A 17,765-nucleotide genomic window follows, 5' to 3' on the forward strand; every position below is an offset into this window, starting at 1 on the left:
AAGGACATGGCAAAGAGAATGGCTGAAAAGCAGTGAAAAGCATGGACTTTCTGTTCTTCATAAAGAACTTGAGGGAGTTGGCCATTTCTGAATTTCTGCTCGTTTTGCCGGAAATACAACAGGCATATTCATTCATAAAGCTGAACGGCAAATTTGGCAAATTCGGAATAACAAATAAAAAATAGAACTGTATAATTAAACTAAAATTATTATAGACTATATGGTTTTTGTCATCTTCTGATTGGTCAACTTCAGATGGATCGCCAAATCGTCTCGTTCAACCACACATACGCCACAAATTTAAACCGACAGCATCCTATTTTTTTTGACATGTTTGAAAATTATCGGGAGGACGGGGGGGTGCTCGTAACGTTCTCGGATCGGCCTGTAATTCTTCTCACACGGTACGAGCCGCGACCATGCGAGCATCTGCGATATTCTCCCGAGAGAAAAAAATCGCCTGCGAGCTCGTACGACTGCAAAAATCGCACCATGTACGGCCGCCATTACTCTGTTCCAGAGCATATGCATGACTGCCAGCCTTGAGTTGCAATCTTACTTGACCTGGGCAAGAGTGAGCGCACCTCCGTTCTCCCCAATCAGCACTGCTCTAGCCAACTGCGTAAACACCCACCATTAAAAAAAAAAAGACGGGCGAGAGACAGAGTGAGATTATGGCGTCTACTGGATTAGATCGATAGTTAGGCAAATTAAAACTAAAGAAAACCGTATGCAACTTAAGCTTCGAAATGACAGACAACGAACAAAAAAGGTAATTTGCAAGAGCTGCGTCACAGCGCATATCAAAAGCTCCCTTATCGGTTCTGTTTTCAGTACTGGAGAATAAAAGATACATTCTTAGATGTTTTTGTTAGTACGTGAACGTTATCTTACACATTTTATCTCCCCAACAGATTAATTTGAAATAAGTTTATGATGCATGTTGGCTATTCCCAATTCAGAAGAGCGCACACACAGCCTGTGTCTGTGAATGCTTCTCATACTCGCTCCTCTCTGCCCCACGCGGCGCGAATCCCGCGTCACGGACGAGCCGTTCACACTTGCCGCAGTCACGCAGCCTGTTTCGTAATGCTCGTTTATACTCGCACCCGGCTCCGCACCGCAAGTCTTCACGAGCGCATCTGGCAGTATGGATGAGGCTTGACGCACGCGCGCAATTTTTTAATGTAAATTCAGTCTAACTGCTTGCTAATTTCACTTGGATGAAATGAAACATTCAGCACATTTTCCACTTGTTCTTAAAATCCCAAATACTTAAAATGAATAAATCAATGTAATACTTTAATAATTGACTTAAGAAATACAGTTCTTTATTTATAAAAAATAAACAAATATTTTCTGTGAAATTAAGTTAATTCTGTAAAAGTAGTTATACCATTATAATCTTGCCTGCTGAAAAAAAAACCCATAGAACCCCTCCCAAAACACAATTACAAATTTAATGGATTTCAGGGTTATAATGGGAATTTGTTTGGTTTTAATGTAAACTATAATGGTGTCTATTTGATGGATTCTTTTGGTGGGATGTAATCTGGCAGATGGCAACCAATAGAACAACAGTAATTCCTATTGGAATAATGCCCAAAACAAAAAGGAATTTTGTAATGGTTTAATGGAAACTATAAGAATTTCTGTGATGGTTTCTATTGTTTTTTTCAGCAGGGTAATGATACCCATAACTGTGCTGCACATTATTGACAATATTGAGCTGAAGCTTGACTTTGCAAATTTAAAATTGCAAATCAAATCACAATCGCAATATATGTCAAAAAAATCGCAATTTGATATTTTCTCCCAAATCGCACAGCCCTACTTGGTAACCACTCTCTACTTTAGCAAAATCTAAACACGGTTGAGAGATGTCAAACCGGAATGGCAAAATGGGTCTAGGTGGAGTGATGAATTGTGGCAGTCTTGGTGGAGTTTTCTTGAACTTTATGGTGGTTTTTAAATGTCTTATACTTGTCAGCTCTAATGACTGCTGTCAAGCAACCTTACACAGATCTGCTCTTTATCACCAAATCCACACTTTACACAGCCTGTGTTTAATGTAGTGCACACTGCACAGGAGAGGAGTCTGGCACTCATCATAGACAGACACAATTAGTTATATTGTAACTATATTATCATTTAGTTATATTGTAGTCACACTGCCTTTGACGCACCCATAACAGAGGACAACCATATTTAGTTATAACTATTTAAAACGAAAAACACTATACAAATAAATTTGAATTGAATCGAAAATGTTAGATACTCTTTATATGTATATAACATGATTCTAATAGTTGTTACACTTGATAAAAAGTCAATATTTTCCAGATAATATTTAAATAATATATTTTGACTTTAAGTACAATTATGATACAAAAGTCAGTTATTTAATTTAGCATAGTTTTTTTTATATAAATGGGACTTTGTGTGTAATATACATAACTGCCTTTACATTTTAAGCAAAACAAATTGATGCAATGTCATACACTACTGTGCATTTTTTATGTTTAAAAGTCTTACCAAGATTGCTTTTATTTGATCATAATTAGTGTAAAAATAGTACATTATTACAATAATGTAACAGTTTTCTATTTGAATATATTTTAAAATGTAATTTATTTCTGTGATGGAAAAGCAGAATTTTAGCAGCCATTACTCCAGTCTTTAGTGTCACATGATCCTTCAGAAATCATTCTTATATGCAGATTTGCTGCTCAGGAAATATTTATTATTATTATTATTGTTATTATTATTAACACTTCATATTTATGCTGCTTTATAATATATGCTGCTTAATATTTTTGTGGTAACCTTGATCATTTTTTAAGGATTCTTTGAAAGAACGGCATTTATTTGAAATACAAATCTTTTGTAATAATGTAAAAAAGTCTTTACTGTCACTTTTGATCAATTTAAAGTATCCTTGCTAAATAAATTATTCATTTAAAAAAATCTTATTGACCCTAGATTGTTGAACAGTAGTGTACATTGCATCACATTTTTAGTGATCACAGTCTTACAAATTTTGGGAACATATTTTAACATCTAAAGTTTGTTCTATAAATAATAATTTCCTCTTATCTGTCTTATTTCATGTCAAAATGATAGCAACATCAGATAAATGGGAGTGATTAACTGCTTTATTTAGCTGCTGATGACAGGTTTTTATAAATGGATGGCATTTCATCTGTTTGTGTGTGTATATCTTAAGGCATCCAAGATCTTGAATCACATCCTGTGATGGAGAAGGAGGGTCTGTCTGTAACAGTGACCCAGATGTTCCAGCCAGTACCCTTGAGCAGAGCCAAGACATGACTGGCTCAATGAGGTGTGGTTAACCCGTTAACACTCATTCAACAGTTTCCTTATACATTTTTTTGTGGATATGCAGAAATCTGCCCATTTTCCATATTTAAGAAGGGAGTGGCAGGAGGCATCTAAAAAGGAGGAAGTAGAAGAGGAGGAGCGGAACAGTCCTGCTGTTCACTTTCTCCTCTTCACTGTCACTCATACTCAGCTTCCACTCCATTTACTGTATGCATGGGTTCGGTGTAATGTAGTATCCTTGGTTATAGCTCTATAACCTATATTAATGTGTGTAGTGTCTAGAATGTATCTTGGAGTGCTGTGCTGCTTTAATAGCTGCTGGTTATTTTGGTTTTGGTTTGACTTTTTTTTTATTTTTAATTTTTTTTGTTTTGTGTTTTTACTTTTTGGTTTTTCAAATTTAATTTGATTTAATTTGATTTAATTTTATTATTTAATTTAATTTAATTTAATTTTATTTTATTGAACAACATTTTCTAAATGGTCACAGCTCTGCCTTTTTAAAAAAAAATTATTTTAAAGGTTGTGTAGCCTTGTGACTGATCAGGTCACTAATTATATTACGCTCCCATCTGCATGCCATGGGTTTTTTTCTTAATGTACCAGGAAACCGTATGCTGGGAAACGAGCTTTGTTTGCGAACAGCATCCATAATGTACAACTGTTCATTCTACTCTGTTTGTGGCGATATAAGGAAAATAAATTATTCATTATCTTTAAGTGAAGTTTAAAGGAAAAGGTGTCTGTGTTTACATGTCAAATGGTTAACACTGGTCAGTTGTCAAATAACAACTAAGGATAAGATCAGAAGAATTAGACAACATATCTTTGCCAGTTGTATTGTTTTTGTCCCATCTGAGGTCAAATTTCAGTTTGCAGTTGCTGGAACAGCTAAAGAGAAGACCTTGCTTGCTACCCAGTGTTGAGGTCACATCCTCTAGGATTCTTTTGGTAATGAGGATGTCTAGCAGTAATGATTGGGGAAAATGAGGCCAATGTTATATGTGTGTTTTCCATCTCTAGACTGGGCTCTAAGATGCTCTCATCTTCTGTACATGCAGTCTTTCTTCTCTCTTCATGGAGCAATGCTGCGGCAGGTACTTTATCCTCATACGTTATTTATCATTTTTAGCTAAATTTTCCCTCTTAGTCTACCTTTTTTCACCCACTCAGTAACCTATCACTGCTGTGTGCCCACACAGGGGTTTTACTGATCTTGGTTTACAGAGATATTTCTGGCTATAATCAGCTCATGCATGACTCAGGTTGATGTCAGCGTTTTTGACGAGCTCGGCTGAGCTCTGTAAACAGTGTCACACCCTCTGGACTGGCCATCACATCATTTATTTAGGGTCTTACCTATCCATGATCATGATTTGTTTTTGTATGTGGATGTGTTTTCTTGCGTCGAGGGGATTGTGTATATATTGTGTGGCTGTGATTAATGCACTTATCTCTGTTTCTGGAGACGGGAAGATGATTTGCATTTATGATATAGAGAATTTGTCTGGGTGTGGTGGAGATTTTGTGTGGAGCTGTGTGTGGTAAGCATAAACCCGCTTTTGTAGTTTTTAGAAGTGGCACTATAATTGCTCTGGGCATTATGCGAGATTATACAGTAAAATTGCTTCTCATGACTTGTAGACGTCACTCTCTGTACTAAAGCTGAGAATTAATTCAATTAATTTTGACTTAAATTTTTGCCATATAAATCTATCAGGGCTCTTTATGGAAATGTGTTTGTTGGCTATTTAGCAAATAATGTACCATAAAGCATTTAGCATAAAGCATGACCTATAAGTTATAAAAAGCTATAAAAATGGCTTTGTGAGACTCAGTGTTGCTCAGCTTGATGGTTGGACTGAGTATACCCCAGTATACATCCATCCTGGCTTTGATCTTGCGTCTGGATTCACTCTGGTTTTCCAGGGCCCTGGGAATGACCAGTGTAGAATGATTGGCACTTCAGAGAAAATCAGAGCAAGTTTGTGTCCTTAACGACATGAACCAAGCCCTTGACGCCAAGAGAAAAATGACATGTCTATCTTTTACATGTGAACTTTTTCAATATCTTTCCAGATAAAAAAAAAAAAAGAAAAAGTGATTTAGCTTATTAGTACTTTTCTCAGATATTTTTGGTGCTACTCATGTATTATTTGTTTGCTTTGGATAAAAACATGAATCAGTATTATTAATACAAATTTGAGCATTAATTAATACAATTTATTCTGGAAATTATGAATAAACTGTAATCAGAATATCTAAACTCCACATGTCAGACTTTTTGTTTAAATACTGCAAATTTGTCCACATTTTTTGCATTGCAGAAATCAAAGTGTTGCGTTCCAATCAAGTTTCTTTTCAGTGTTTACAGTGTTATCAGAAACGAGCCTGATATGAAACATTTATAACTCCTGTGTTCTAATGTAAATGATTAAGATAAATAACTACTATATATTTGCTACTGCTTAAACTTTCAGATGTTTTGTCTCTTATGCTCATGGAGGCTGTATTTTTTAAAATCAAAATGACAGTAAAAACAGTAATATTGTGAAATATTATTAATTTAAAAATAACTGTTTTGTATTTGAATATATTTTTTATAATGTTCTTTATTCCTGTGATGGCAAAGCTGAATTTTCAGCAGCATTACTCCAGTCTTCAGTGTCACAAAATCCTTCAGAAATCCTTCTAATGTGCTGAGCACCAAGAAACATTTTATTATCTGTTGAAAACCGTTGTGCTGCTTAATATATTTGTGGAAATTTTTTCATATTTAATACATCATAGATAGAATAAGCAATATAGACCTTGATGATAAATGGAAATGCATTTCAGCACTTTATATCATTTTACATAAAAAAAAAATCTCAGTAGTTGTGGTCCAAGTTACATTACAAGGATAATATTAATTGTATACTGTGGAATCTCTGGTTTGGACAAGCTGCGCAATAGAGTCAAGGGTTCGAGTTGTACAGGGATCAGAGTGCACACTGACATGTCATTGTCCTGCGCTTGCTGACAGAGTGTGTGATGTACTGTGCAGAGGTGAGAGTGTTCTCGTTTGTTCCTGGCTGTTCTGTGTTGCATACTCTTCTCATTATCCCCAGCTGACAGCCTCATAGCTCACATTCCTCACCAATCCAAATGCCGTTTCTCTCAGATCCGACTGCAGTGTCAGCTCAGCTTCAGTCTGTGCGCCACCCCCGTCTTTTTCTCCCTCCCCCTCATCGTGTTCTCCCACACAGACATGCATGCCGCCATAGTGGGCTTTTAATCCACACAGACACGTGTGGGTGCGCTGTGTCCTCTTCAGGACGTGCTGTAGCATAGACTCCTGGCACCACACCCCAAGCCGCCACAGGCCTGTGCTGGCACCATCTGCAGAGCCTGTACTATCACCACCTCCACCTCCTGCAGGGTGATTTCTGTGTGTGGGACACGACACCGAATCCCCAGGCTATCTGCACCATCTTGAAAAATGATAGTGGGAGTGAAAAGTACACAAGTGAACGAGGTGAAAACAATCAGCCTCCCGTGAGGGTGTGTTGGCCACTGATACCTTAAGGCCACTTTTTAGAAGGGCTACTGCGCCCTCTTGTGCTTGTAAAAGTGAATGTCAATACATGGAGGAGTAAAACACGAAGTTTTGCCTCCTGGTGGCAGGTTATGGTGTTACAGCCATGAAAAGGCACTTCCCCTCCTCTCTTCATAGAGGAACCCTGCGTCCCAGTGCTCATACTCTCCATCCTAAATAGTATGTGAGAATAAGTATTATATAAATATTAGAATAAGTGTGACCCAAAGCATAGTATGTTGAAAAGAGAATGCCAAAAGTCCCAGGATGGTCTTCTATTTCAGGTAGATTTTTGAAGTGTGGATCCGTGCACACTCTAATGGCTAGTATTGCCCACAATCTACTGCGCTTTGCCGAAGGTTTTAGTTCAGAACTACAAACACGAATAAAAAGCGTTAAAAAACTACAAACATGGCAGATGTGCATCACCGACTTTAAAGTAGAGAGGTTTAGATAAAGGGGTTTGAGTTATTAATAATCAACATTTAACCTGGTAAAAATATATTTATTTAATGTCATCTGTGTTATATTTCATGTGCAACAACAATGTGAACCTTTATAAACATCCGTTTGGCCATTAACTTTTAAATGCATCATTATGCAAAAAATATGAGCAGAGTTCTCCGCATAAAGACCCACGGCTGGCAGATCAACGTGCTACTTCTTTTCTCTCCAATACGGCAGGAGGTTAAATTTGATGAAATGTGGAGGATGTTAACTGTGATAAGATGATTGACCGGTCAGTTTGCAGTGACGGTGCGTGTAACTATGCGACAGAGCAGACCGTTAAAGACACAATTGTATGACGTGATACTCCCTGCGTTCCATTCGGAAGGGCTCATCCCTATGCCCTAATCCATTCAAAGGGTTTACCCTTCGGAGTGAGAGCTTCGAAGGGTTGAAGGGTGTAGGGGACCAAACAACTGTTTCTTGAAGTGCCCTTCTGCGTCATCATCACGTGCCCACATGGAGGCGCCGTCATCATGCAAAGAATCTGCGCAAAGGATCATGGGAGCCCGAAGTGTCCATCAGTTGTACCCTTCGAAATCCTTCATTCCGAAGGGCCCTTTGAAGTGGCCAGTTTTGAGCACTTCAGTTTGGAACGACCCTTCAATATGGCGGCCATGATTGTTTTCACTCCGAAGTGCCCTTCGGAGGGCGATATATCCTGTTTGGAACGCACCGAGTATGTCCTAAAGCTTGCCTAGTCCTCTACTACGTACTCAAAAGTTTGTACTTTTTCCTCACCAAAAGAGTACATACTTTAAGGGTGTAGTTGGCTCATTGGGACACAGCAGAAGTGATTGATTTTGGCAGTGATTTTTGGCTAAGACCATGGACAGTGTAGAACAGTCTGAGCTCAGCTGTGCACTGCGGTTTCCTGTTGCTTAAGAAAGAAAGGTCTTATTTTTTAGATTTACATCTTACTTTGACAAATGCACATGAAAAGAATATCAGAACAATAAATGACAGGGTTAATAAAGCTTAATCCAGTGCACTTTAGCACTCACTCTAAATAAATCTTTTAACACTTCTGTCATGTACTTACCCTGATGTCATTGCATGGCATCATTTTGTGGAACACAAAAGGTGATTATTATGAAAATAATCCTAAAAGCCTATAATTATAATATTATTCTTACTAAATAATAATACTGAATGGGGACTGAGGCTGTCAAGCTCCTAAATATTACAAAACACCACAAAAGTCCTTGTGGCGTGCAGTATTAGGCATGCTGTGTTAGATACTGAATATTTAAGTCATATGAACTTGTTTTATGATTCTACATTTTTACAAAAATTCAGCCGAGGGGAAGCCTGTTCCTTACACTCAGTTGTTATATGTCTTCAGAAGATATACTAACCATTCAAAAGTTTGGGATCAGTAAGCTGTTTAAAAAAAAAAATTCACCAAGGCTACATTTATTTGATCAAAAATACAATTAAAACAGTAAAATTGTGAAATGTTATAGCAATTTGAAATAACTGTTTCTTTGTGAAAATATTATAAAATATAATTTATTCCTTGGGGTGGCGAAGCTGAATTTTCAGCAGACATTACTTCAGTCTTCAGTGTCACATGATCCTTCAGAAAACATATGCTGATTTACATTTCTTCTTATTATTAGTGTTCAAAACAGTTGTGCTGCTTAATATTTTGTGGAAACCATTGTGCATTGTTTTTCAGGATTTCATGGAAATTAAAAAAAAAAAACTACAGAATTTGTTTGAAATATATTTTTGTAATGATGTAAAAGTCTTTAGTGTCACACTTGATCAATTTAAAGGGGTCATATGATGCGATTTCATTTTTTCCTTTCTCTTTAGAGTGTTACAAGCTCTTGGTGCATAAAGAAGATCTGTAAAGTTGCAAAGACTAAAGTCTCAAATCCAAAGAGATAGTCTTTATAAAAGTTAAGAGTTAGCCCTTGCTAGCCCCAAACTTGTAAATCTCATGAATTACTTTTTGGTAATTTTGGAGTTTGACAGCCCTAGTCTCCATTCACTGGCTTTACATGTAAAAGAATGGGAGATATTCTTCAAAAATCCACCTTTTTTGTTTCCACAGAAAAGAGAAAGTCACAGGGGTTTGGAGTGACATAAGGGTGAGTCCTAAGTAGAGTCAGTCGTGCTCAGCTCTTGCAATGATATACGTGTTCATTAGGTGTGAGCCACACCAGATTTAATTTCCAGTGTGCTCTGCGCTTTTAAATTCACTCTGTGTAGGAAGTGCCAAGGCCTTGCGTCATTTCCTCAACCGTCTCTCTCAGCACTTCTGTTTTTCTCCTCTGTTTCCCCTTTCCAACCTACACCTCTGTATCTCACCGAGGAAAAATGCTTATCCAGCGCTCATCACCTTGATGCTCGCTCCACATCCCCCAACAACAAAGTTTGCACCGTCGTTCAAAGTTTGCGAGCTTCGGCACAGCCTGCGTGCCGTTCTTTGAAACCTGCAGACACCCTCACATGTGCACGTCTGCACTGGACCAACGTTTGCTCTGGAGCAGCTGAGCAGAAGAAGCAACTGTGGATCTGTCCATCGCCTGGCTTACATTTTTGGGGGTGGGGAGAAAGCAGGAGTGTTGCAGCGGTGGTACTTGGGGTTTTATTTTTAGCCTCTTCCCGACCCTCTACCACGACAGCTGTCTCCCTCCTCCTCCTCTGACAGAGCAGAGTCAGGAATAGCCTATCACTTTGCACCTCTCAGAACTAGGGCTGCCGGTTAGTGTGATGTGGATCTTCTGGTTCTCAGGACTGTCTCTGTCTCGAACACACACATACACGAGTCTTGCCGCTTTGGTCGGCACTCGGCTGCACTCTGACCTTGGTAAGTGAGCGACGTTAAGTGTTCGGAGCTGCCGCAGAGGATCTAAGGTAAGGCAGCAGAAGTTACTCATGGTTCTGGATGATGGAGCTGTTGATCTAGACCTATGGAGGAGTCTGTGGGCTCAGAGCACTGCTGCGGTCTGGACTCAGGCCTGCTCTGTCACCTATTTTTAGGCTTGAGTGTGATGGAAAATCCTAATGATAAATCCAGCACGTTTTGCGATTTTGCTTGAAAAGGTTAATTAAATTACGTTTTTTTTTTCATACTTTAATGTTTGGATTGCGGATTATGCTGTGTAATATGGTATTTTGAGACTGGAATGGTGCGCTGGAAATAGTCCATATGATTTGTGGGTTGATTCTTTTCATGATTGTGCATTTTCAACCATGAACTTTTATAAATATACACGAAAATGTGAATTAGCAGTGGAATTTTTATTTGTTCCTAAGAGGGCACTAGGATTGTGGCAGTCACAATGGCTCATATCACTCATAAAGTTTTGTGTTTTTATTTTTTTTATTTTAATTTTTTATAGGAATATATCTATTCAAAATGCTTTAGTTTTACAGAAGTCAGACTGCAGCTGTACAATGAACCCTCTTTTTGACCCTCCCATAGGTCTGTCATATGTCTCTTGTTCTAATCTATGTCAACAAGTTTAGCTTGATTTTTAGGATCCTTTTTAAATGTCATGATTAAATAAATCCCCTTAATATGCAACTTGGAGCAAATCCCACTGTTAAATCACTTCTTTCTACCTAACAGAGCCAAGAGCCTCCTCTTCTTTCCAGCATTGTGGGTCTTGTTTACCTGAAGTTTGTGACCTCACATAACATAACTGTGAAGACCAGCATCCCATTGTGCCAGCCCTCTTGTCTGCTGGTCCCTCCATCTGTCACTCATCTTTTCATCCCGCCCTCCCTTCCTCATCAAACCCTTACCCGGCCCAGCCCATGACAGCAGCATTGCCAGCATGGCATTTTCATCACGCTTTTCCTTCTGGGAGCGAAAGGAAAGTGATACTCCATTCTCATCTTTCTGCACTGTGTGACATCAGCTAGGTGGTGTGCATGAAAATGCATCAATGCTTTCACTTTTACATCTATCTGTAGCAATGCACTGGGGTGCTGTGTGCACGGTTCATGAACACACAGCTGCTAACAGCTCTGGTCAGGGCATGTGTATGTGTGTGTGTGTGTGTGTGTGTGTATGTGTTCAGGGCACATGGAAAACACAAATCACTGTGTGAATATGACCAGTGTGATTCAACTTCATGGGAGACTGTCGTTCGCCAGCTCTCTGCCATAGCTTTTTGATTTCATTTGGAAAAGCTTCCACTGGCTTAATCACAGCAATAATCTGATGCTACTGCTTAAAATGTATAATTAGAAATGGCAAGCACTGTAAATTGGTGCTTTATTGGGTTTCAAAATGTTTATATTTTTCGGGCTCTGGTCAGGGCATGTGTATGTGTGTGTGTGTGTGTGTGTGTGTATGTGTTCAGGGCACATGGAAAACACAAATCACTGTGTGATATGACCAGTGTGATTCAACTTCATGGGAGACTGTAGTTCGCCAGCTCTCTGCCATAGCTTTTTGATTTCATTTGGAAAAGCTTCCACTGGCTTAATCACAGCAATAATCTGATGCTACTGCTTAAAATGTATAATTAGAAATGGCAAGCACTGTAAATTGGTGCTTTATTGGGTTTCAAAATGTTTATATTTTTCGGTGTAACTTGGTCTTTAAAAATGTCCTGCATGAAATGCATTGGATACATCTGATACATAATAACCTCAGCATAGACTTATTGTCCTAAATCAAATGCTAATAACCTTTTTACATGGACGTTTATAGATCAAAGAAGAGAACAAGCCAATCCCTAAGAGTTCAAAAGACAATGTAAGTGTCCAGATATTCTGCATACTAACAAATAAAGTATTACAGCTCTTTTATAATGCTCTCACAGAGAAGAGATGCACTTATAAAAAGAGAAGAAATGCTAATCGAAAAGCACTCTGTCTATTTGTCCTTCGTTACACATATCTAATTAGATATTTTCAGAATAATATGCTATTAGCTCCAAGTCCATGTGTTTTCACACAGGATGCAGAATTGTTGTCACAGGAAGCCCATTTCAGTAGCTGCTTCAATGGTATACCACTTTGAGAATTAGTATTTAAGAATGGCCAATTATTTCCTGGTAGATTGATGAAAACATCATTTATTTAACACATATGAACTATTGATTTCTCACTTTCACACCTGCTGCATAGTAATTTGCCTCTAAATGGTGTTATCTTGGCTTGAAGATGGACAGTTTGTTCAATTCTTTGTTGTTTTGTTGATTGATGTGCAGCTGTTGCACACCACCAGCTGTGATTTGTCTGAGCGGAAGGTCGGTGGTCAAGAGGCTGGATAAACAAACTTCCTAAATATCAGTAAACCACCTTAATCAAAGTCTTGACTCAGTATCTCAGCATGATTTGAAGTGTTAGAGTGGATATTTTTGGGAATCTATAATTTTAGTAATAGGCATTTGTTGCAAATTAATGAGACAAGATTTCTGTAAAAAGTAAGGTATTTTTATTGTAGAGTTTAAACAACTTGGGTGTCAGTGAGCTTTGTGCAAAACCTGCTGACAGATAAACATTGTTTATTTGGTGTATCTCATAATCCACTGACAGAATCTGCTGGATATGTGTGTAGGAGTCAAAAGGCAGCGTGGTAGGGAGTAAGATGGGGCGTACTTTCAGTCTGAGTGTGCAAATGCATGCTTGGAGATGTGCTTCATGCAGAAACTTTAAATGCAAAAAGTCACTAAAGTGTATTTATGCGATAGTTCACCTCCTGTGCTATCTCTGTTCTCTCCTGCGTACAAAGCGTCTGTATAATTTGTCAACAGAAACTAGTATTCTACTTCCCTTTCAACTAGTTTATTGTGTTTGGTAGCCAAATGCTTTTGCTTTGCTTTGTCCTTTAGTGATAAGATGCAATATTTACAGCGTTTGCTATTGAAAGACAGCCATTTGAGTAGGTTTCATTTCCCAAGAGAGTTCTGAGATATTTTTACTGAAGGGCCCCATCAAAGAACAGCAAATGAATCAGAAATATGTAGGCCTACATAGGAACCAACACAAGACAGCGTTGCACTATGTGCTGGTTAAGGAAATAATTGAAAACAACAGTGTTTTGAGATGTGTAATTGTGTAATTTAAAGTGCTGTGTATTGATTTAGCAATACTTTCTACCCTTTCTCACTGACAATCTACATCTACCGTATCTGCTGGGTGAGTAGTCTGACAGTGATGGTAGCCTGAGTAGCCGCTCCCAGTCAGTGCCCAGCCTGGAGCCTGGCAGAGACCTACTGCGTGCCAAGAGTCCTCAGCCTGTTCGGGACACACCCGCAGAGGTCAAGTCCCAGCCACAGTTCAGGAGAGTCAAAAGCCCCTCACCCAACAGAGACAAGATGGCGACCAGAAAGTTCTCTGAAGTGCCCAAGATGCCGGAGTGCTTCAAAAGCCCTGAGCCTCCCCAAGCTCCCTTGAGTCCTGAACCTTTAATGAATGGAGAAAGCAAAGTGAATGGTGCTCTCAATGGCAGTGTTAAGACTACTGATAGTGCTAGTCAACCAGAGCTCACAGAGGACTTAAAGGGTGGGACCCATAAGAAGGTGATAAAGGTGGTACGCAGAGTGGTTAGGAGGGTAGTTCCTGCTGAAGAAGACATGGCAACAACCCCTGCAGCCGTGTCCCCAGAACCACCTAAACCAGCTTTAGAACCACAGAAACCTGAACCAGCATCTGTACCAAAAGTTGTGAAGGTGCCTGTGTTCTCCTTCAAACATGATTTCATAAAGAAGGAGGAAAGAGATGATATCTCTGCTGGACTGACTAGTTTGATGACGCGAGGCAGGACCAGGGAATCTCGTCCACGCATCCGCAAGGATGAGCCTCCTGAAAAAGAGGGTGTGAAACTTGTAGAGAAATCTCACGAGAAGGAAATTTCTGGACCAGCACAAGATAAAACTGTGCTGAAAGTAGAGGCCTCCCAGACTCCAAAACAAGAGCAACAGACTTCAGCATCTGCTACTACCCTGACAACTCCCAAGTCTCCTGTTTCACCTCCAGCAGGATTCGTCCCAACCCCAAAATCCAACCCAATCTCTCCTCCATCTGGATTTGTTCCTACACCGAAACCCACCTCAAAACCATCTACTCTTTCCCCTCCAGCAGGCTTTATTCCTGCTTCAAAACCTTCTCCTATGACTCCTACTGGATTTGTTCCAACAGCTCCTATCGTTTCTCCACCTTCAGCTCCTATTCCAGATCCCAAAACATTGCCTGTTATCCCCAGTTCTACACCTCCTGTTCCTAAAGCAGCTGCTACCTCTGCTCCAACTTCTGCTGGTAAATCCTACACCCATAACTCCCCAGCCCCCAAAACAGATCCATTTGCTCCTCCTTCAGGGTTCATTCCCACCAATAAACAGATGCCTATGAAGAAACCAGAGGTATTGATCGCGCTGATTTCTTGGCTGCATGGATTGCTGTAGTTCACTTAAAGGGTTAGTTCACCCAAAAATGAAAATTAGGCTGTGTTTTACTCACCCCAGAGCCATCCTAGGTGTATATGACTTTCTTCTTTCAGACGAATCCAGTCGGAGTTATATAAAAAATGGCTATTCCAAGCTCTATCATTGCAGTCAGCGGGTGTTGCAGTGCTTCAGTCCAAAAGAAGTGAAATAAAAAGCGCCCATCCATAAAAAAGGTCACTTCTGAGCGGCGAATGCGCAACGCCGACCTCATACATCATCAGCCCGAAACTGCTTCCATTTACAACAGTGAGCGCAAGCTAGATTAAATTGATTATTACGTTTTGAATATGGATATTTTTCTTACGCATCGATTCGCTACAGGAGGCCTTTGTTCACCCCCCGGAGCCGTGTGAGACACTTTTTTTTTTTTAATGGATGGGCGCTTTTTATTTCACTTCTTTTGGACTGAAGCACTGCAACACCCGCTGACTGCAATGATAGAGCTTGGAATAGCCAGGACGATTTTTAATCTAACTCCGACTGGATTCGTCTGAAAGAAGAAAGTCATATACACCTAGAATGCATCAGGGGTGAGTAAAACACAGCCTAATTTTAATTTTTGGGTGAACTAACCCTTTACCTGTGTGAGGAGTGCACTAATGTGAACGGCGTATACCACTAGTACTAAGATATTCCACCTTATAGTCTGTATGTAAATGAGCAAGTTGCTCATTTTTGCTGCTGACATTTTCTTTTTTACTAAACATTTTCTCTGCATTTATCCTAGTGGTTTGTGTCTCTCAGAAGTGTGAAACAGCACCCTTCTCCTAAACTTCTTACTCTGTCTCTGAGCCGAGTTGTCTTTCTAGTCTCTTTGGGCTTAATAGATCAGCCCACGACTTATGGTTCCTGAATGTCACCACTGGAAAACCAACTTTAATGTGCTGATCTTGCAAATTAAGGTGGAGTTGAAGGCCTTTAGTAGATTAAACCACTTCAGAGACCCACAGAGCTATTTACTAGTTTTGATTACTCAAGGTTAGGAGCAACATAAATCTGTGTGGACACTGCATCGTATGGATTGGTTACTGGTTTTGTGTTGGATGGTTGTTTTGGAGTGGTTTGATTGTTGCATTTCAGATCAGAAGAAACTAATTTGTGATTGGTTGCATGGATACTAACTTCAATCCCTTATACAACTTTGTGACTTTGTGTGTGGTTTGGACGTGATATTGGAAGGTGAAGACGATCGTACTTATGCCACCAACTCGAGCAGGGAGACCTTCTCCTGGGAGCATTTGTAAACCCACTCTACCAACCTTGTCCAAAAAGGTGTGTGTTTGTGTGTTTTACTAAGATCACACTCTGCAGCAGTTAGATGACATGCCTGCTCAGCTCTGCAGGACGGGAATGCAGCATGCTAACATACACATTCGTGACTTTGGTTTCAATCAGGTTCTGTGTAGAGCTTTTACAATTTATTCTTTTGGATAAATTGATGTTGGCTACTACATAACATTACTCAATAACAAAGCTATGTGCATAGTCTGAGTTTGACTCACCTCTTCTTGGTGGTCTGGCCTATAGGAGAGTCCGCCACTGAGTCCCACAGAAGAAGCACAGAGGCGGCTGGAGAGGATCTTCGCTGCACCTGTAATCTTCCATCTTCCTCTTGTCTTCATTTATGCTTCCTCATCTTTTTCCTCTGACTCACTCTCTCTCTCTCTCTCTCTCTCTCTCTCTCTCTCTGATGCTAAAATGTGCTTTATCCAGACTGTTTTACATGGCTCTGACTGCACTGGCTCTAGGCCTGTAAATAAAGCACTTTAGAGCTTGACAGCATTTACGCTGACTGAATACTTATGGAGAAATGGTTTAATATACTACATTGTTAATGAGGACATTAATGTGAGCAGAGTGACTACATAGTGCCTTCACATCTAATGGTTATGAAACCCGGTCTCTGTAGAAGCAATTTATGGCTTTATTCCAAACTCTAGTGAACCTGCCTATCTAGACACCATGATGGCAGTTCCAGAAATCTTTCTTAAAAATTGTTTAGACAAAGTTTTAAACAAGCAAGCCTAAGACAAAAAATCAACTAAAATGACTTATTTATTTGTATAGTGTTTTGCCCCAATGTTTTCTGATCCATTTTAAACAAAACAAGGGGGGATGACAACAGAGAAGACAACATTACTCCTGAAAAACATTCAAAAATGTTCTTTCTCATAAAAATATGATACAAATCTTATTTAAAAACTATTTTACCCAACTTTTTATTAATGCTATGTTTGTTTGTTAGTGTAGCATATTGTTAGCTTAGCAACAAATGGTAATGCGAAGCTACAGTACTATATTTTGTGTTATTTGTATGTTTTGTTTAAGACACCATTGCTGCCCCCATATATAGGGTTTCAATTCAATGCTTTTCGATGCTTCATATTTTTAGGATGCTGCCTTAGAGGTTAGCTGCCTAAGTAGAGAATATACAACAAGGCAACTCACTAGGTTTTGGAATAGAGCTTGTATTGTATTATGTATTATGGGCTGCTCTGCTACGAGACCAATAAATAGGTGTTTTTCCTCTCTGAAATAACCTTCTGCTCTGATGTCTACTGAGCTTAGATGTGTGTGTTTTTATACCCCATTTTTGCCCCTTTTTTCACCATTTCATGCACTTTTAACTTTTGCTGTGTGCTGCAGTACAACTTTAGTATCTAGCCAAGAGGTTTTCATTGGTTCAGGCATGCCCTTCTCACCTCCATGTGCCTGCTGTCCTTTCGTCTGTGGATACATGTCTCATCTCTACCTCTCTCTCTCATCCACCGCTGTCTCTGTGGCTGTGATTGTTTGGCTGGCTGGTCTAGCTGGAACCTGTGGCCAGTGCCTCTGCGTCGTCTCAGGTACAGGGCCCCTCTGGGGACGGCTCTTCTCCCACTTCGCCCCTCCATGGCTTGGCCGGAGTGTGCGCTCCCGTG

General features: G+C 39.5%; 1 protein-coding gene across 6 annotated transcripts in view; it reads left to right on the forward strand.

Annotated features, from left to right (window-relative positions):
- The window catches only part of LOC107718289 (unconventional myosin-XVIIIa-like), a 120,099-nt gene that overhangs the window by 34,266 nt on the left and 68,068 nt on the right, over window positions 1–17,765 (forward strand). For 2 of the 6 annotated variants that reach the window (XM_016525306.1, XM_016525307.1), the window contains exons 1-4: window positions 8,495–8,509; window positions 9,489–10,294; window positions 11,013–11,259; window positions 12,105–12,149. The exons of 2 other annotated variants lie outside the window; for them this stretch is intronic. In XM_016525306.1, the coding sequence (XP_016380792.1) occupies window positions 11,221–11,259; window positions 12,105–12,149 (84 nt within the window). In that variant the 5' untranslated portion in view covers window positions 8,495–8,509; window positions 9,489–10,294; window positions 11,013–11,220. Of the gene's footprint in view, window positions 1–8,486; window positions 8,510–9,488; window positions 10,295–11,012; window positions 11,260–12,104; window positions 12,150–13,545; window positions 14,761–16,023; window positions 16,117–16,371; window positions 16,438–17,654; window positions 17,691–17,765 lie in introns of those variants that run through there. 2 more of the 6 variants (XM_016525303.1, XM_016525308.1) reach the window with 2 other exon arrangements.

This window comes from Sinocyclocheilus rhinocerous, unplaced genomic scaffold, assembly GCF_001515625.1.
Source record: "Sinocyclocheilus rhinocerous isolate Xijiao unplaced genomic scaffold, SAMN03320098_v1.1 scaffold1024, whole genome shotgun sequence".
Lineage (NCBI taxonomy): Eukaryota > Metazoa > Chordata > Actinopteri > Cypriniformes > Cyprinidae > Sinocyclocheilus > Sinocyclocheilus rhinocerous.